General features: G+C 32.3%; 1 protein-coding gene across 1 annotated transcript; it reads left to right on the forward strand.

Annotated features, from left to right (window-relative positions):
- The first annotated feature begins 3289 nt into the window (after positions 1 to 3289).
- On the forward strand, positions 3290 to 5879 carry LOC145045666 (replication protein A 70 kDa DNA-binding subunit B-like). Its single transcript, XM_078993986.1, has 11 exons — positions 3290 to 3442; positions 3538 to 3808; positions 3897 to 3990; positions 4086 to 4192; positions 4284 to 4368; positions 4450 to 4537; positions 4745 to 4920; positions 5007 to 5078; positions 5224 to 5333; positions 5507 to 5562; positions 5652 to 5879. The coding sequence occupies exons 1-11, from the start codon at positions 3290 to 3292 to the stop codon at positions 5877 to 5879; spliced, it is 1440 nt and encodes a 479-aa protein (XP_078850112.1).
- Positions 5880 to 22302: the final 16423 nt, after the last annotated feature.

Below are 22302 nucleotides of genomic sequence, written 5' to 3' on the forward strand. Positions count from 1 at the left end.
AGTTACTTTTATACTTCATTATACTTATAATTGAAGGTTTCTGTCCTATCCTACCCGTTCGGCTAATGACCCTCCACTAGTTAAGAGTGTGGTGGGTAAGAGTGGATACCCATTCAATCGCCATTTTATAGGCAATTTCCTTAAACACCCCTTATAGACCAGCTTTATGAATGAGGCCTACTAACGGTAAGACTGACTTTTACTCATACATATATATATATATATATATATATATATATATATATATATATATATATATATATATATATATATATATAATGTTAGACTTTTAATGTTATATATAGTATAGGGTGTATTTTACACTTTTAAAATACTAGGTGGTCAAATTTAATAATTATACTTTTAATTCAATTATATTGTAAACCAAAAATTATATGGATTTATTAAATCTCATTTAATTATACAACTTAATTAATTAATAAAACCATAAGGGTGTGATTTGAACTTTTCAAAACAATACTAGGGTTTTAGAATTTAACATTCCTAAATTAAACTTTTAATCAACTTTTAAATTCCAAAACTTGAGGGCTAGTTTTGAAACATTTTAAAACATTTGGGTTTAGAATTTAAATATTTCAAAATCAAACTTTTTAATCAAAATTTAAATTCCAAAATTTGAGGGAAATTTTTGAAACTTTTCAAAACACATGGATCAAACAGCAAATAACTTAAATTAAACAATTAATCTAATTATTATCTAATTTGACTTAAAAACAATTTCTTGCAAGATAAGTTCCCCAATTAATACAAATAATCAAACTTTAATTAAATAAGGAAGTTATTATCTAATCAATTGGTAATTATCTTTTGTTTAATCAAGGATACACTCAAAATATGATTAAAATTCGAATTTTAATGACCCATAACAGTTAAGGCAAGTATCTTTGAGTAAAACACCAAGAAATCCCGAAATTGTCTCCTTCTGATGCTTGAACTCATCGAGTTCCTATACGGACTCGCTGAGTAGGAGCCAACTCGCCGAGTCCACATTGGAACTCGTCGAGTTCAGCAGTTAGAAAGCCAAAATTTCGATTTTGCAACCAGAATGAACATGCAAGGCATCAATACAATAGAAACCAATCAAGGCTCTGATACCCTAAGTGAAAGTGGGAGAGTTGTAACACCCAGAATTAGAAAGACCAAGAACAAGGAAATGAAACCCTAAGTGAAAGGGGGGGGTCAACTCGTCGAGTCCATACGTGAACTCGACGAGTCGGAGCGGGATCCGGGTTATTGAATAAGTGACCGACTTGTCGAGTCGGTGAGTGGACTCGGTGAGTCTAGTCTGCATGAGAAAAGCCCTAATCCGAGGGTTTGTACCCTATTTATGGAACATTGCACCCCTTCCCCAGCCTCTTTACTCCTCTTTGAGATCCAAAAACCCTAAATCATGAGTGAGAACCCTTGGGAGCAAAGTGGAACCTAGATAAGGGGGTTTGTGAAGTGATTTTGAAGATCAAGATGGCCTTATTGCATTTAGGGTTTCTTTGAGGTAATAAGATGGCCTTATTGCATTTAGGTTTATCTTATGTATAAGATTTGGAGCATTTTGGGTATGAATGAGATCTATGTCGAGTTAGAGACCTAGATCTGAGATTGCTACCTCTGATCTAGACTTGTAATGGTCCAGAAGGTCATAAAGTTCATGTCAATGAGTTATTTGTGAAGCCTGTTTGTCATAAACCCTAGCCCTAGAGTGTTTTAAGCCTATAGTTCCTTGGTTTCACGTAAATTTTGCAACTTTACGTGAGGAATAGGCTTTAGAAGTGTGGATCTACAGTTTGGAGCCCCTACATGGCTCGAAAAGCCACTATATAGATTAAGAACTGGAGCTACTCAACGAGTCACATGGGTGGACTCGATGAGTTGTATGAAGATAGGCAGGAACTCGACGAGTTGGAAGAACAACTCAGTGAGTCTGTTGAAGATTGCCGTGGACTTGGCGAGTCTGTTCTTGGACTCGACGAGTTGGATTGCAGAACCTCAACCTTTTCTAGTTAAGACTTAGATTAGTGAGTTGAGTGTTGACTCAGTGACTTGGACGGGAGGGGACTCATAGATCCTTGAGCTCGACGAGTCGGTAGGGTGACTCGGCGAGTTGGGTCGTATTATGAGAGTTTCATAGTATATGGACTCGACGAGTCAATGGGTTGACTCGGCGAGTAGAGTCAGTCAGGTGGGATGACTTTGACCAGGACATTGACTTTTACAAGAATGGACTTATTTGGCCTTTAGAGTTCTGTTTGGATCTAAGTGATATATGTATTGATATTGTTAGCTCAGGGAGCTAGTGGAGTAATGGTTCAGGGAATTGTCGGACAGCAACCAAAGGATTATCAGCAAGTTCAGCAGTGCTGGTGAGTTTCCCTTTTGTGTGAATAGGTCTACGGCCACAATGCCGGCCCATGTAGTTATGAGTAGGAAGACTCGTGGTTACCCCTAGGCACAATATGCTAGTATAGTATTCAGGACCAAGGTCCAATGATAGCGGGCAGGTGCCCAAGGAGTGGTTTATATGATAGTTTATACTTGTTGTCTGTGTGATACATGTATGTGCCTGGTAGGGAGGTGAGTGTGGGCGAGGTCCAGTATCTCACCAATAGCAAAGTATGGATGGTGCTCCATATCTCATTAGCATCAGAGCAGGGGGCGGGGCCCAAGTTAGGAAAGGAGTGAGTGTGGGCTGGGTTGTACCTCACTATCAGAAGGAGTGTGGGCGGAGCTCCGGCACTCATTAATAGCAGGACAAGGGCGAGGCCTTAGTACATGATTTAGTAGTATATGTTTAGTTGTGAGTTGTGGTATGTTTATTTGTTAATATATGTTAGTCGGCGGGGCCTAAAGACAGGCGGGGCCTAAGAGAAATAGATCTGTAACCGAGCGGGGCTCGAAGCCAGGCGGGGCCGTTGTAGTGGGCGAAAGGGAGGTATATGTTGAGGCAGTGAATATATTTTGATATTTTTTTTCTCTATCGACTATTTTGTTTATAACTTGCAAACTAATTGTAGGAAAATAAATATTCATGAAAGAAAGTGAGGCTGTCCTATACAAGTAGGTAATAATGCTTTCTTCATTCAGTTCAGTTTGAAAACAAAATTAATTTGACTGCAATTTTCATATTTATAGATTTTCAGAATTTCATTTCCACAAACATTATTTACTACTGATATTGATTACATATGATATGAAACTCTTCAATCTGACTTTCACCAATATCTTGTCTTTTAATTAATTAATTTTTATTTTTTTCTCCTTTTATTGCAGATAAATGGCAGCACCAAATATTACTTTTATATCTGATATGGATGTAACTAGGGATGACTTAACTTTCAAGCTTCGTATCATAAACCTTTGGCATCAAATGTCTTTCTACAACAAAAGTGAAAATTGGTCGATTGAAATGATCTTATTGGATGAACATGTATGTTACAAAAACTATTTTTATATTTTCCTTACACATATTTCCTTAAATTTAATTACTTTATAACTTTTTCTTATTGTATTAAATATTGTTAGGGGAACAAAATCCAAGCAATGGTATCCAAACGAAACTTATATCGCTTCAAAAATGTAGTAAAGGATAAGATGACATTTTACATCAAAGGTCCAAACTTTGCAGCATTGAAGACAGGTAGTTTTAAGTTAACTCCTAATGATCAGAAATTCAGATTCGTCCAACAAAATGTTGTCACAGAGTGTAACAATTTTTCTGGATCTCTGTTTGGGTTTTCATTTGTTGATTATCAAGCCGTGTTATCATTGACCCATCCTCAAGATACATCTATTGGTGAGTACATATCATTATATGTTTAGATATAATATTCTTTTTTCCTAACAGAAAAATAACATAAATTTGCCTATTTTTTGTTGAATAGATGTTATGGATTTGGTTGTTGCAATTGCTAAGATACAACAAGATCATCCAGAGAAATCAAAACACAGGCTAAACATCCGCATCCAAGATGAAAAGTTGATTTTCTTATATGTTTACATCTTCTAATTTATAAATTTTAAATTATGTTATCTAAATTTATCATTTTTTTTATAAATATATTGCTTTTCAGCGGTTTGCAACTTCATGTCAGTTTGTGGGGTGAATATGCATACAAGATGCTTGATTATATAAATAACAATCTAGACAATCGCCGCATCGTTGTTATTCTTCAGTTTGGTCAGATTAATGTTTAGAGAGGTATTCAAATTTTATTATTAATATTTATGTTGCCCTCAATAAAATAATATTATATAAATTTTTGTTATAGATCGTCCAAGTGTAAACACCTACTTTACCTCTTCCATGTTGTTCATTAACTCTGACATAGATGAAATTACCAATTTCAACAAAAGGTAACTTATGTTTTATTCTGTTTATTGTACAATAACATCCTTTGCGTAACTACTTTTTTTTTTTTTTTGCATACATAACAGTTTGGATGGAGATGATTGTCCCGATTCATCTACAAATACATTTTCGATTATTCCATCTAATCAAATTTCTACATATGATGATTTTATGGTAAAAAATAACCTGAAGGGTATCGCTGAGGTTTGAGAACCAGTCGAGGTATTTCATGTGTTATTGTTTGTTTTAATTTAATATGTTTCTTAAAATATTTTTACCATGTTTTGTGTTTTTTGTTATGTTTGTATTATATAATTATAATATATTTCATTTACAGTTGTCATATGTATGTTAATCTAAAACACATACCTTTTTTTGCAGAAATGTAATTTCATTATCATGGGCACTATAAAGGGAATTTTACAAAACCAAAAATGGTATTATGAAGCATGTACCAATTGTTTTCGTAAAGCAAGTGAAAATGATGCTCATCAAACAAAGACTTATGAATGTCATAATGGAAATTGCCTAAAAACTACCACTTTGGTTGTTCCAAGGTTGCTACTTTACACTTCAATCGTAATGAACTATCTAATATTCCATGCTTATCACAATATTAATATTATTATCAATTTTTTTATAGGTTTATGATTCTTATACGCGTGCAAGATAATACGGGAACTCTAGCCTTAACCATGTTTGAGAGAGAAGGGAGGTATCTGTTGAAGCAGCCATCTAAGGAGTTTATTAAAAAAAATGATTGAGGTCTTATTTTAAATTTAGTGATAATCATATAACTTCGTTATATACTATCACCTTAAACAAAATGTTTTTTTATTGTTTTTAATTGCAACGTGGAGACGATCTTGGTTTATATCCGGGGGGGAAATTAATGCATTGAAAGGTTTGAAATTGGCCTTTAAAATTTCTGTTACAAAATTCAACATGTCCAACAAAAACAACCAATACGGTATTGCTAGAATAAGTGATGATGAGACTTTAATCTAACAACTTGAAAATAAGTTCACCGAGTCACAGGTATGTACTTACTTATTTTTTGTTGTATTTTATTTAAACATTCATTTACTTTTTAGAACATTATTTAATTGTTTACTTTTTGTATTATACAACCTTCTAATTCAGAGTCGTTTGATTTTGGTTCGGTCGATTTGCAATCTCAAGATATTAAAAATTTAAAGGTAAAATACATTTTAAATTTCTTACATATTCTATAAAACATAAATTCATTTTAGCAATAATAATGTAATACGATTATATATTTTTTTAGGATGTAGTTTCTGGCACAGACGATAACATAACTCCTTCCACTATCGAGAAAAACGGCACAACAAGTGCAGTGAAGATTTTGAACACAACACCGGTCTTAAAGCAAAATTTGGAAGAAGTTTTCGATTTAGAGATAATTGATCACTTATCTATATCAAAAACTCCAAAAATATGTCCAGATGGTCTAGGAAAACAATTGTTGAAAGTAAAGCTGGAGAAAAATGATTGATTTATTCTTTTCTGGGATATTTTAATAGATGTTCCATTTTGCAATTACATGGACAATTACTACTTTTAATTTGAATACTGGATTTTTCACGTTATGGTTTTTCATGCTTTAGACATTTGTTTCCTATGATTGTTTTTTAAATGGTTGTTTGATGTTGACTTTTTATTATCATGTTATATCAGCATACTTTTATAATTTTACATTATGGTTATTCATATTGTTACTTTTCTGTTCATTTATTCTTTATTAACTTTGTTATGATAAATTAATAAAAATTATCATAAATCTAACCTTAGGTCCAGTTCAGTAACTCACACCATCAATCCACCAACGGATCCCAAGATCCACCATTTCATATCTTAAATTATCTGCAATAAAAACAATAAGATGCATATTGCTCTCATATCACTAATTCTTTATTAACTTTGTTATGATAATATTAATACAAATTGATCATAAATCTAACCTTATGTCCAGTATCACACCATAAATCCACCAATGGATCCCAAGATCCACCATTTCATATATTAAATTACCTACAATAAAAGCAACTACCTGCAATAAAAACAATACGATGCATATTGTTATCATATCACCAATTGTATGCCAAATTCAAAAAAAGATGATCAGTTCCAAAAAAAAAAAATGTTAACTATTTTGATCTTCTTACATTTTAATTTTTAATACCTGAATATACACTTTTTTCGATCTAATATTTGTTTCAGCCCAATTCATGTCAAACACAGTAGAAGATAGTCTAATATTACCATCTGCATTGGTAGAATTGCTTTTGTACATCATTGCATTGAATTTGTCATTGCAGCCATGTAAACCTTCTCAGCATTGAAAGGTGCCTCCTAAATTCATAACATTAAAAAATATATACCACAGATTTATTTTTATAAAAAAAAACAAAAACTAAAACATTCCAAATAGTCTTACACGTTCAATATCTGCAATCAAATGCCAGCATGTACTTCCTTCCCTAAATGCCACGTGTCCCTTCCTTAAACCCCCATCAATCCACGTGTCATTCTTCTACCTCTATTCTCACTTCTTTTCCCGCCCATTTTCTACTCTAGGAATCGATATCATCTCCTAAAAATCAGCTGCTTGGTTACCATATTCATCCAAATTCAAACAAATTTTGAATTTTCAATTTCATATCTCCTCATATCCCATATAATCAGCAATGCTTTTGAATTAATTGATCTTTTACCAAGTGTATAGCTATCAAATTAGGAATTAAATCACGATTACAATATTCTCTTCTCCTATTCATTGCATTTATAAATACTGAAACCCTAAATATTTTTATATGTTTTGACGACTTTCTGCTTCTTCATCTCTGCAAAGTGCAAAGTACCATCTTCTATCATACATTTCAATCCACCAGGTTAGTGTAAAACAAAATAATCATACTTTCTGTTATTCTGTTTATTTCTATCTTCTTCTCGTTTCTGTTACAAATTTGATATAGTATCCTAGAAACAAGTATTTCGATTTATGTGTGTTGCTCTCTATGTGTTTTATTCACATAATATCCATGTTACCTTTTTTTTTCTGTCTTTCTTAATAAAAACTTATGATTGTTTTACTAATCATAGGAATGAACTTTAAAACTACTTTGCAATGAACTTTAAGATCTTATACTGCACTATACATTAAAGTCGATATGACTTTCACAAATGACCGTTTTATGAGTTATGAGAGCAAAAAAATTACCTATCATAGAATACATTTGTGCTTATCCAAATCTCAATATCCATTCTTAATAATTGAGAGACAAGGGAGGTATCTGTTGAAGCAGTGAATATATTTTATTATTTTTTTTTCTCTATTTACTATTTTGTTTATAACCTGCAAACTAATGGTAGGAAAATAAATATTCATGAAAGAAAGTCGGGTTGTCCTATACAAGTAGGCAATAATGCTTTCATCATTCAATTAAGTTTGAAAAAAAATTAATTTTATTGTAATTTTCATCTTTATAGATTTTCAAATTTTCATTTCCACAAAAATTAATTACTATTGATTACATATGATATGAACCTTTTCAATGTAACTTTCACCGATGACTATTTTGCCCTTGTCTTTGTAATTTAGCAATTTTGGCAAAACATCAAGATCCCATGATAGACTTTTTTACTCGCGCTGCAATTTTTTTCCTCAATCTGACTTTCACAAATGATTGTTTTGCCCCTTTCTTTAATTGTGAACTTTAAGATCTTTTGTGTTATATAGTTTAAAAGTATACTTTTTAACAATTTGCAATTTGGACTTCTTTATGCAAGTAAATAATGACAATTTGACTACTTTTCATATGCAAAATCAGATTCAATATCTTACAACAATTAGTTATGAAGTTGTTATTCTAATTCATTTTTCACATAAATGGTAGCAGAAAACATCACCTTTATAGCTGATGTGGATTTAACTAGGGATGACTTGGTTTTCAAACTTCGTATCATAAACTTGTGGAATCAAATGTCTTTCTACAAGAAGGATGAAATTTACTCAATTGAAATGATCTTAATAGATGAACAGGTAATTAGAAATTTTAAAAATATTTTTTCTTTGTAGATACAAAATATAATTTTCTTATCAATGCCAATTCATATCAAACTTCTTTTAGGGAAACAGGATCCAAGCAATTGTCCCAACAAAAAACATCTACAAGTTCAAACATACATTTTACATAAAATTTCCAATCTTTGAATCACAAAGGATAAGTTGTTTGAGGTTAAGTCGGTTTCATCATAAACTTACTTTTGTCCATACACTGTTATTACGGAGTGTGATGACTTTTGTGGACCGACATTTGGTTTTGAGTTTGTTGATTATCAAACTATTATCTCATTGATACATCCTCAAAACATTGCTATCAATTCGTTCTTCTTTGTTATTTTTCATAAATGTAATTGGATTGGTAGTTGCTTTTGGTGACATGTTGCGAGATAATTCTGATATGAAAAAAAACAAACTCAACATCCAAATACAAGATGCAAAGTATGTTTTATACACACACACACAAACAAATATATATATATATATATATATATATATATATATATATTATAATTAATTCAATTAATTTGAATCGTTTTTTTCCGGTGGTTTACAAATTCGTGTCACTTTGTGGTGTCATTATGCCTACGAAACGCAAGAATTTATTGATAACAAACCACACGGTCTTCGAATAGTTATCATTCTTTAATATGCGATGCTTACAGTTTGGAGAGGTATTTATTTTTCTTATTATATTTTATTTTATAGTAATTTAAATAACATTGTTGATTAATGTTTCGAGAGGTAATTGATTTTCATAATATACTTTATTTTATAACAATTTAAATAACACATATACAATTTTGTTTATATCAACCCACAGTTAACACATATTTTCCCATGACAAAGCTTTTCATTAACACAAATATTGATGAGATCAATGTTTTCAAACAAAGGTTATTTATGTTTTATCATTTTTTTCTATAATTACCTTTATGTGACCAATAATGTTTATTTTTTTTTTATAAAAATAGTTTTGATGGAGATGATCCCCCTAACACCTCTTCGAATACAAATAAATTCATTCCATTTAATCAAGTTTGTAAGCATGATGATTTAATACACAAATTTCAGTTCAAGACTAATGCAGATGTGTTGGATCAAAGTAAAGAAATTGTCAAGGTTACATTGTGAAAACTGTTGTTGAGTTTTAATTTTAGTATATAGGAAGTTTGAAAAACCTTCTTTGTTTACATTCGTGGTTTAGAAGGTTGAAACATTTGTTCAACATCATTATTTGTTTGAGTGGTTTCTTAAATAAATTATGGACTATACATTTTTTTTCGCATATCTACCTTATAAAAAAATTTCTTAATGCTTCACCTGTATCGTTCTACTATTATGTAAAATCATTACATGGTTACAAAGTGACAAGCACTTAGCTGTGGTCACTACTACAAAAAAGCAAATAAGACCCGCCATATAGGACCCGGTTTTTGGAAAAAACGGGTCTCATTTCGTAAAAACCGGGTTTTATAAAGGGCATGCTTATATGACTCGAGTTCTAACAAATAACCGGGATTTATATCCTACTTAGATAACCCGGTTTCTGCTGCTACAACTGGTACTTTTATCCCTACAATTATAAGACCCAGTTTCTAGCATACAACCGAGTTCAATGACTGTTAGATACAAATTATAAAAGGGTTATAGCACCCGTTTTTCAACAAACGGCTTTTCTGTCTAGTAGTGTACTCGAGCCAATCTGTTGTATAGAATATGAAACCGAAACTAAAATGATATAATAGCTTGAAGCTCAAACTCAATTGAGCCGTAATTCTTGCGTTCAAGTGCATTCAAGTAATTTGCAATTTCAAGATTGTATTGATTGTATATTAATAAATGAGAATATATATTTTATTTCCATTGAAATGAAATACGATTATCATTTAACATAGATTTAAACAGAAACAGAACTAGATTAGGCTTGCATTTAAACTCCATTAATCAAATAGAAAATAATGAAATACTTTATATATGACCAACCAGTATCATCGATCCTTGCTCTTTAGATATTGTGGCTACGGAACCTTTTAGAAATAGATGAAGAATTGATAGTGTTTACACGTCTTCGATTTATCCCTTTCTTAGTATCAAACCAGTTAGAGATTGAACTAATTGAATTATAGGATGATGGGGTAAAATAAAGGGGTTATGTGTGTGTGTGTGTGTATATATATATATATATATATATATATAGATAGATAGATAGAGAGAGAGAGAGAGAGAGAGAGAGAGATTTGGAGGGAATGCAAAGTTAATTTGGGAAACATAAATCAAGTGGCGGGAATGATAAATTGATTTTGGAGGGAAATAAAAAGTATTATTTATTTATTTATTTGACATATTGAATAAAATAATTTTAAGACATTAATTATTAAATTATTTCTCAAATATGAGTTAGTGATACTAATTATTTTGTTACTTTATTTTAAGTTATTAAGTTTTGATTTTTTTTATTGAAACTAGTGAATATATTTTTCCTTTGATGTATGATATGACTTTTTTTTTATGTTGAAATTGATTAAATTATAAAATATAAAAATAGAGTAAATTGAAAAAATGTTTGTAAGGTTTTTTTTTTTCCAGTTTGCAAGCTTGGTTTAAGGTAACGTTTGAGTTTTAAAATGTTTTTAAAGGAATTGAACTTTGTCAAGATCCCCAGTTCCATATTCTATTTGGGTTGTAGGAAATTGAATTTGAATCCAATTTCAAATTGAGTTTAGCTGGTAAGAGATTAGGAGGTGGCGAAGGTAGTCGTGGTGGCGATGGGGGTGATGGTGGTGGTGGAGGTGGAGGTAGCAATGATGGCAGCAACGTAGGTAATGGGTGATGGCGTAGATGGTGGTGATGAAAAGAGCAAGGGTAGTTTCGTAATTTTTCACTTCCCTTCTTGAATTGTAAGTAATTCCTTCCTCCTATTGATTTAATGAGTTTTTCCTCGTCGATAAAACAGTTTTGTAAAGCTTTAGTTTCTCATTAAGGGTTTTCGGACAATAAAGCCAACTAGTTTTTAATAATCTGTAACACCCGTATCTTCAGGTATAATTCTTAATGTTTAAATTGTTATTTTTTTCATTTTGATGTCCTATGTTGAGTGTGGGATATGTTGAGTGTAGGTGGAAGATCTCATGCGGGGTTTAATGATCTACATTGAGCATAGGTTTAGCAACGCCGAGCGTAGGTGCGCTGCACCAAAACCCTAGTTCTTAGGGTTGTGAGTCATATTTGAAGACTCTAACTCCTTAAATCCCTCTACATGCTCAACCTCCACCATCTTGATCAGTCATCTCGAAAGCCTAGCCATCTTGTTAAAGTTTTGAGACCTTAGTGTGGTTTTTGTACATCTTTAAAGGAATAGTGATGTGTTTTGAGCATTACAACAATCTTATGGTGCACATGCAAACCCTAAAGCTTAGATCTAGCTTTTCTATTTGTACATGCGATAATTGTCCAGGACTTGCAAACCCTATTCTAGCATACAATAAAAAATAGAAATCTATAACTAAAACCAAGTTAGATTATTACTTTTGATCGTAGCTTCAAGATCTTGAGCTTTTGAGAACCTTAGATCCCCAAATGTTGTGCCTCTAGTAGATCACAAACACCAAAGCAATTGGAGAATCTTAGAATAGAGAGAGGAGGCAAAAATTCGGCTCTTAGAACTCTTAGGATTGTGGTAGGCGAATTTTGGTAGCCAAGAGGGTCTTTATATAGGTGAGGAGTTAGGGTTTCAGTCAAATACTTATCTGGTTGCTTAGGCTCTAAGCAGCCTATAAGAATCTTTCAGAAACCTACCTTGGACAAAATCTTATGACCTGTCCATAAGGATTTCGTCCACTCTATCCGTTAGGGTTTCCTCAGCCCACTTTGCAATTATCTTATAATTATAGTATTAGTCCCCTTAATTTAATTAATCTCTTTTGATCACAAAATTAATTATAAATTAATTTTTGACAAACATTAATTAAACAATATGATTTCTCTTTTAATATATTATTCACATAATATATTGATAAATCACTTTCATCCTTTATCTCCATTATTCATTCAATCAAGTTGCTTTGGTGAACGCAATCCAAAAGGACCATGCTACTATCAGGTCAAGTATATACCAAATATAGTTATGGACTTAGACACCTAGTCCAACAAAGAGTTCATTAGAGAAGCACTATGGAGCTCCATGCTTTGTAGATCCGGATTTTCCATATCATAATCCACCTACAAAAGGTATAAAGCTTCCATCTTGATGATTATTCTTGTTAGATCTAGTTTAGTCATGAGTTTTGTGCTTTTGTCCCCATAACCTTGGTCTCTGTGGGTATGAGCTTGTAAATGTCGCATTTCAGGTATTCCTATTTTTCCCTCAAACTTAAAAGTTTTTGCATTTGGGTCCTTGATCAGTACGTTGGGCGTACACTAGGCGTTCAAGGCCAAAAAAGTTGGTCGTGGAGGCATCCACGTATGTTAAGCGTACAACTACCTGTGATAAACCTTAATTTTTAGGGTTTGAGCCATGTTCAAACACTTTAAGTTGCTCTTGGACCATCATCTGAGCAGCCTCCATCCCTCTAAACACTGAAAACGAAACTCAAGCTTCCATTTGAGTGTTTGTGAGGCATTGTTGTGATATTGTGGTGTTTTTGGGTACCTTGACGAAGGTGAAGCTTGGTGGTGAAACATTGGTGGAGTTTAAGGGTTTTGAGCACTCTAACAACCTTATGGTGCACATGCAACCCTAGATTCTTTGGATTTAAGTTTTCTCTATTATACATGCAACTTGATTTTCCAAAGCATACATCCTAACTAGCATACAATTTGACAATTGAACAATTCAACTAATTAGATAACTTACCTTTTAGTAGGACTTGTAGTTCTTGGCCTTCAAAAGCTTTAGCACCTCAAGTGTGATGCCTCTAATGTGTCACAAAAACCAAATGCAAGAGGAGACTTAAGATAAGTGACTAGATAGCATAAAATCGGTTATGACTCTTCACCATGAACACATCGACCAATTTTACAGCTAAGGTACTCCTTTTATGGTGTGGAAAAGACTAGAGTTACATCCATGCAAACCCTAATGCACCATGACCTTTCATATTACTTAGACTCCATGGGTTAAACCTCCATGAACTTGAAGATCCTGATTCTTCATCAACTTTGCAAGATTTATAAGGCATAAAGCTTCTACCTCGATAACTCCATTTGCTAGATCTAGTTTAGGGATTTGTTTTGGTATATCTTTGCCCCACGAGTCCTCTTTGTGAGTCTAAGGGCTAGGAAAGCTAGATCTTAATCTCTCTAATGCTCATTGTGCATAGAAACACTATCTTGATGTGTTACCATGCAAGAGTTAGGGCTCTTATTATGGGTCTTAATGGTAAAAACAAGTATTGGGTCCCATTAAGTAGTGCAAAAATGTAAAGTTGATAACTTTGCGTGTTATGACATTAAAAGGATGTAGATCCGAATTTTGGGCATTAAGAACTTAAGTGCTTAAGTCAAAAAATGAGGATTGGCCCTCTAGGCAAGATCCGATGTGTTATATTGATGTGTTATATTAGACCATGCAAGAGTTAGGGCTCTTATTATGGGTCTTAATGGTAAAAACAAGTATTGGGTCCCATTAAGTAGTGCAAAAATGTAAAGTTGATAACTTTGCGTGTTAAGACATTAAAAGGATGTAGATCCGAATTTTGGGCATTAAGAACTTAAGTGCTTAAGTAAAAAAAATGAGGATTAGCCCTCTAGGCAAGATCCGATGTGTTATATTGATGTGTTATATTGGACCATGCAAGAGTTAGGGCTCTTATTATGGGTCTTAATGGTAAAAACAAGTATTGGGTCCCATTAAGTAGTGCAAAACTGCAAAGCTGATAACTTTGCGTGTTAAAACATTAAAAGGATGTAGATCCGAATTTTGGGCATTAAGAACTTAAGTGCTTAAGTCAAAAAATGAGGATTGGCCCTCTAGGCAAGATCCGATGTCAGGGCGGGGGCCTGGTGGATTTCGGGCGAGGCCTGATGTATGTGTGTATATATGTATGTATGGTATGTGGTATTTTTTTTTTTTGGGGGGGGGGGGGGGGGAACTCACTAAGCTTCGTGCTTACGGTTTATTTTTATGGTTTCAGGTACTTACGGTTTGAAAGGGACGGGCATGGTGTGATTGCAACACATCCACCCATGTTTCCGCACATTGTAATTTTAGGATTATACTCTGATATCTGTTTTCACTTGACATGCTTTTGAATGGTTGATAAAAATAATTGGTGTTTATATTTGGAATTAAAAATGAATTTTTACCTTATGATTGTTGGGTTGTTAAAAATTTATTATTTTATTACATGATTAATAAATTAATTGGAAATAAATTAAATTAATTAATAATTGGTCCTAATTAATGTGGACTTAATTTGAGATCAATTATAATTAATTAAAAATGCAAGGATTGTTTGTAATTGCTTAATAGTTGAGCCAAAAAAATTGTTTTAGAAACCTCATCCATTAGATGGGTTTGGAGTGCCTTGCAAGGCAATCCATAATGCTCTATTTGATAAAATGAAAATAGGTAACTATTAGGATTTGAGATAATTGTAACACCCTATTTCGAGTTGTTTCATAATTTGGGGTCATAACCCAAAGATCAAATATCATAAGGATTTGAGCTTTGGGGAAAGAGATGTTTAGACTCATTTGAATGTGGGTAATGTAGATTATGTGATTAAAGAGTTTAGTTTAAACCCATTTGCTAAATTAGCATTCACTATAAGAAATCTGATGAATAGTTATGAAAATTGTTTCGAAATAAAATTTCATAGCTAAATTACTACAAATATTGCTACAAAATGAAATTTCGTACCTAAATTACGAATAGATACGAAATTGACTATGTAATATGATTATGTAGCTATCCGGCTACCGAATTATCTACATAGTCCGATTGTGTATAATCAAATTTTATAACTATCCAACTACTAATTTGACTACAAAATCAAATTCCATAGATATCCAACAATGAAATTGACTAAGTAATCACAATATTTAGCTATTTGTCTAATTAAAAAAAATTAAAAATTTTGATAAAAACTTCTAGCTTAAAATTTATAGAAAATAGCTTCTAAATAAAATTATGTAAATAATAAAAGTTAATGTACATAGATGTATATCTTGAAAGTTACAAAAAAAATATATATATCTTAATAAAAACTTATACAAAAAAATTATGAAAAATTTATCTCAAAAATAAGGCTTTAAAAAATTTAAACTATTTTCAACACCCTCCAATAAAAATTTGAACTACCCGTAAATTTTTTGAACTCCCTACAAATTCTCCCTCCTTCCTCATTTTAGCCCTATTTTAGGTTTCCCCAAATAATTATAAATATGAGTGAAAACCTACCTCCGAACTCCCAAACAATCAACTGCTTCTCGCCATTGACGACAGTTCGGTGCAACAGTCCATCGAACGCCCAAAGAACCGAGTTTTTTTATACAGCTCAGATGATATGTTGGCTGATTAAACAACCCAGTTCTTATGTATACAACCGGGCCTTTAACTGCTTTTTAATTTTTATATTATTCTTTATTTGATTTATAATCCATGTACCAATATATTAGATTTATAATCCATCTTGTATAACAAAGCCATAGAAATGAGAAACCTCACAGAAAAAACCAATTCAAAAGCTTTATTAGTGACCCTAAAGTCCCGAAATCTCACACATGTCATTGGAATTGATTTTTTCGATATATTTTTGCAGTTTTTTGGATATACAGTTATAGTTTTTATTAGCTTAAACAACATTCAGGTGCATCAAGGGTTTTTTTTTTTTTTTTTTTTTTTTTTTTTTTTTTTTTTTTTTTTTTCGAATCTAATGTGGTTTAATTTCGTTCCTCATACTTGCATCCTATGATTATTTTATTGATTTATGCAATGTGCTGAACTTATTTACTTGTAATATCTTGTGTACTTTTTTTTAGGCAACATCCATCGAAGTGTCTTCAATGCATCAACATTTGAGGTTTCAGGACCTACTTTATATGAAGGTGGGATATGGTCTTGTTTGGGATCTTTTTGGGGTTGTCCTTTCATCTAGACGGTTAACTACTGCGGGAGATGAGAGCACCAATGTGCATCAATAAACAATCTTTGGCTATCTCTGGCTTAATGGCATTTACCTTTCAGTTACCCTCTCGTTCTCTAGATTATTAGGAAAATCACACCAATTGCTACTTTTGTATTACTTGTTAGTGTAATCCCATACTAGTTGCAAACGAAATGTAGTTTGCTTGGATGTGTCCATGCTCATTTTCAAGGAATCATAATTCATATATTTTGCTTTTGTCGTCCATCAGTGATTTTCTTTTGATGATCCATCTTTCATTTGTGCTTGTAATCTATGTTGTTCGTTTATAGATATCATTTTAAATTGACATCAAGGGCTGTTTCTCATTTCTATGGCTTTGTTATACAAGATGGATTATAAATCTAATATATTGGTACATGGATTATAAATCAAATAAAGAATAATATAAAAATTAAAAAGCAGTTAAAGGCCCGGTTGTATACATAAGAACTGGGTTGTTTAATCAGCCAACATATCATCTGAGCTGTATAAAAGAACTCGGTTCTTTGGTTGAGAACCGGATTATATGATTGTACAAAAGCCTGCATGCTAAGAATTAAAGGACCCGTTTCCTTTATAGAAACCAAGATATATTACATTAATAGGGACCGGTTGGTAAATCGGGTTTTATTAGGATTTTCACATAAGACTCGCCCCATAAAAGATCCGGTTGTAAACCGGGTTATATTAAGCTTTTAACCGGGTTTTTTAATCTATTTTGTAGTAGTGGGTTATCACTAAGTAAAATTTGTTAAATCATTTATTGTTTACTACTGTTAAGAGATGAAAATTGTATTAGTATGTGCCATGAATTAGTTTTATAATAGATAATACTATTAAGAGACTACACTTTGATTTGATCATTTTTCAAAAAAAAAGTTGTTAATATAATTTAATTAATGTATTATTTTCCTAATAAATTTATGTATTTTATTAGGTGATGGAAATTTTTCTTATTGCAAGTAGTTATACTTTTACATGGCATGCATGTTAGTTGCTTATGGTTATTACACATTATAAAAAGTACATTGTTGTTTCTGGTAAATGAAAAAAATATGTTCAATCTTGAAGTTGCACGAGTACTTTGTGCTTGGCTTTATCGATGTATTTTTAAATAGTTATTAGGCAATTAAATAGTTATTAGGCATTTTTAAGTACACATAGGATGAACAAAAAACAAACAATGAAACAAATGGCAACATTAATAGAAAAGGGCATAATTGTAATTTTTCTATGTCAAAGAAAACATAATTGTTTTATCTTTTCCTTATTATATGAATTTGATATTTTTACCCTTTGCCTAAATAATTCCCATACATAAAACTTATTTGGTATAAGATTATATAAATATGAGAAGCAATGTACTTTTACAATGCTATAACTTTTAAAACATTAAATATGCTAAGTAGAATGCTAAGAATGGTCTAAACTTAAAATAACAACACCATGAAGATATTTAAAATAAAAGACAAACCACAAAAAAACGTAAGTATATGCAAAAGGATAATGCTTTATTAGGAATTACCCAATATTTGTATAATATAATATAAAAGGGCATAATTATCATTTTATATTAAAAAATAAGTATGACAGTTTTATTGTTTGTTCTTGATACAAGATAATGCCATGTGCTATAAGTTATAGACCAATCAATGTTTGTTCATATACATTAAATTAATTAATCAATATAAAAATAGAAAGCCTGAAACAAGATTTCGTAATAACAGGCTAGGGGGACATGTGCTATAAGAATTCCCTGATTCTCATTACTAACAAATGTAGCATTCCATAATGTTCAAACACTTCAATAGAAGCATGTGGCTTTTTTAGGTTAAGAACATTTTGCGATTCTGAATATCGTTCCAGCCAATTCTGCAAATAATATAATATTCTAAAGCATTAGTCTTTTTATATAATATCAAATAAAAACAAATATGGCTCTCTCCAAATATACAAAATAATCTTCAATAATTATGAAATCCTGAAAATTTATCAAAAGTCCAAACTACCCTCCAATAATGAAGAAAATGATGTCGACTGCCAATCTATTTCAATGTTTTTACATAACAGTTGCCCTATGACTTATGTAGTAAAAAATACATGTAAAGATGTTGACCGTTGGTCAAATCCTTTAATTGGAAGAAAAAATGGTTTTCGGTATTTTGAAGATTCTGAAAAAGGTTGTTGAACCTGTGTACACAACCATGTCTTTAATTGTTTCTCTACTACTACCGATAAAAAAAACTTTAAACAAAAGGTTGTTCACTTATGGTTAAACAGTGAATTCATAATTCATTCCATTCATGAATTTACTCAGATTTATCAAACTTTCTACCTTTCGTAATTTGCATACACTCATGTATACCAAATAACATCACACTCTTCTCCCAATCCCCTTTAAAATTGGTAATACAATACCGGGATGTTTGAAATACGAAATGAAATTACACTAGCGCGAAGTAAAATTTTTTAGAGAGATATTTGGGGTTTACTTTTTCACATACATAAACAACTATTATGACCTCAAAATTTAATAACGACAAAGTATTCCACCCGATTTCAACCGATTTGCATCTTCATCTAAAAAAGCCCTAATTTGTTACCTGTTGAAATCGCATGTAAAGAAGCATTTCATGAGTTCACTATTAGCTAAAAGTTTCTGTTTTTACCCTGTAATCGCACGAAATCCATCCTCCTTCGACCACTGTTCTTCCGATTCTGCACAAGATCTCCATCGTATATTATTATTATTATTATTATTATTATTATTATTATTACTATTATTATTTTTGAAATTAACAAATTGATCTGGAATGGCTTTTTCTAACTAGATTTAATATTCGATAAACTGATACATAATTCCAATCCGTTAATATAATCATCACATAAATATTGTTTAACCCTTTCGGGACGCAGTTTTATTGCTAATTCATTATTTATCAATTCATTTATTCAACTTATACATGATTACACGACCTACCGTCTGTAACAGTTAGTTTTAAATTATTAATCTTATTTTTAACTATATTCTATTTTTTTCATTACATACCAAACAAAGACATGAATGCATCGATGCCAAGACAAAGTTTCTATTTACTTCCTATACTATAAAAAAATATTATCTGATTATAACCCTTTTATTTGTTGTTATTATTATTATTATTATTATTATTATTATTATTATTATTATTATTATTGAAATTAACAAATTGATCTGGAATGGCCTTTTCTAACTAGATTTAATATTCGATAAACTGATACATAATTCCAATCCGTTAATATAATCATCACATAAATATTGTTTAACCCTTTCGGGACGCAGTTTTATTGCTAGTTCATTATTTATCAATTCATGTATTCAACTTATACATGACCTACCATCTGTAACAGTTAGTTTTAAATTATTAATCTTATTTTTAACTATATTCCATTTTTTTCATTACATACCAAACAAAGGCATGAATGCAACAGACGCTAGAGAGAGAAGAAAAAACAAGAAGTTATATTTGGATAACAAAAAATCCAAAAAACAATTCACCACATCATCGTCTCATCGTACAGCTACTACATATGTTATTCATTGTACCCAATACGGTAATTTTCTTAATTTATTTTGCATTGATTATATGTTTTATTTATGTACTTTAAATATTTTATTGACTAATATTTAAAAAATTAAATTAAATTAAAATAAAATATATTTATCTTTTATATCTGACAATATGACATTAAATTGTTTTCTACTATTTTATAGGTTCAAACAATACAACAAACCTACAAACGCCAAAGAGAGAAGAAAAATTCGAAAAATATATTTGGATAATAAAAAATCCAAAATATCATCTACCACATCTTTCTATCAAGATTCATCTGTTACACATGTTTCTTAGGATTCGAATAATGGTATTTATATTTGTTTTTTTTATTTAGTTTTTAATATTAAAAGTATATAAAATTTGCCACACTATTTAATTTATTATTTTTTAATAATTAATATTATTTCTATTATTACTAACTATTTTTTCTCATTATACAACAATGTCTACAGTCGTGGTCGTAGTTTATCTAGAGATAACTATACAGATGTTACCTTAAACAAGGAATGTAACACCCCAAGTGTAGAAGTGCAAGTTCAGGGTTCTTGGTGTAATTAAGGAAGACCGACTCGGCGAGTTGAGTCGCGATTTGGTCACATGCTAAGTGACTGACTAGGCGAGTCGGCGGCTAGACTCGGCGAGTTAGTGCTAGAATGAGAAACCCTATTTTCAGGGCTTGCACCATATTTAAAGAACCTTATGTTTTCCCCTCAGCTTCTTTGCTGCCCATTTGAGATCCAGAGAATCCTAATTCGCGTGGAAACCCCATTGTGAGTGAATTAGAGCTTGGAGGAGGATTTTTGGTATTGAAGCTTGAAGGTTTGGAGGCTTGTATCAGGAATATTGGTGAGATCAGAAATCTACAGTTGGTTGGGCTTATTTCAAGGGTAAGGAACCATTTCCTTGAATTATTTCTTCATGGATTCATGTATGGTGATTGATATGAGATCTAATTCGAGATAGAAGCTTAGATTTGAGGATGCTACCTCAGATCTAAGTTTGTGATGGTCCTATATGTCATAAAGTTTCAGTCCTCGGATGATTGGTGAAGCCCTTTTGTCTAAAACCCAAGGCCTAATGTGTTTTGAGTTTATATCTCCTTGGTATCACGTAAAGTTTGCAACTTTACGTGAGGGCTAGCTTGTAGAAGGATAGATCTATGGATTTGAGCCCCAACATGGCTTAGAAAGCCACTGCATGGATTAAGAGCTGGAGATACTCGGCGAGTCGCATGGGGTAGACTCGGCGAGTTGGATGAAGATAGGCAGGAACTTGGCGAGTTGGAAGAACAACTCAACGAGTCTGTTAAAGATTGGCTTGGACCCGGCGAGTCTGTTCTTGGACTCGGCGAGGAGTCCTAACCTTTCCTGGTTGAACGATGAATCGGTGAGTCGAGGGATGACTCGGTGAGTTGAGCGTGAAAGGGATCAAAGTTGTTGGACTCGGCGAGTCTTGGGGCGGCTCGACGAGTTGAGTCGTGATATGGGAGTTTTCAGAGCATGGGGACTCGACGAGTTAGAGGGTTGACTCAGCGAGCAAAGTAAGTTGACTTTGACTGAGGACTTTGACTTTGACAAAGAGTTGACCATTTGTCTTCCAGGGGTATTTTGGTAATTATTGGTTTTGGTTATTTGGTATTGACTGGTGGTGGAGTTCGTGTCGGAGGTTGGAGCAGTGTGATCTCATCTATTCAGTCAGCAATTGTGAGGTGAGTTATCCTCACTATATCGACATGGTCTACGACACCAAGGTCGGCCCTTTATCGGATGGAATTCTGGGTATTTATTGGTTATGTTATTGCTTTGCTATGTTTGCATCCTGGTAGTTAGGATGGTTTATGTTAGAGACCTGGTTAGGGTTGGTATCCTAGGTTATAGGATGATGCTATGCTAGTGACCGGTTAGGTCGGTATCCTGGTAGGGATGAGCCATGTATGTGATCTGCTAGATTGATTGATTAATGGTGATTTTCTATATGATTATATGTTTATGTGCACATGGCTGTTAGACTGGGGTTGGGTTGAGGCGGGTCCTGCTTTGTGCTGTAGGCCAACATACCCAGGGCGGACCGGTTATCCCGAAGGCCCAACGAGAGGTCCGGATAGGTTGTAGGCCCCAAGAGGGCGGACCA

The sequence above is a fragment of the Lactuca saligna genome, chromosome 5, assembly GCF_052625555.1.
Source record: "Lactuca saligna cultivar CGN05327 chromosome 5, ASM5262555v1, whole genome shotgun sequence".
NCBI classification, from domain to species: Eukaryota; Viridiplantae; Streptophyta; class Magnoliopsida; order Asterales; family Asteraceae; genus Lactuca; species Lactuca saligna.

Bases quoted from the DNA above. Each gene is read 5' to 3' on its own strand.
- LOC145045666 (XM_078993986.1), top strand. From the start codon at position 3,290: ATGGCAGCACCAAATATTACTTTTATATCTGATATGGATGTAACTAGG. The intron at 3,809-3,896 runs GTGAGTACATAT...TTTGTTGAATAG, and splicing joins TCCTCAAGATACATCTATTG to ATGTTATGGATTTGGTTGTT. The intron at 4,193-4,283 runs GTCAGATTAATG...TTTTTGTTATAG, and splicing joins CGTTGTTATTCTTCAGTTTG to ATCGTCCAAGTGTAAACACC.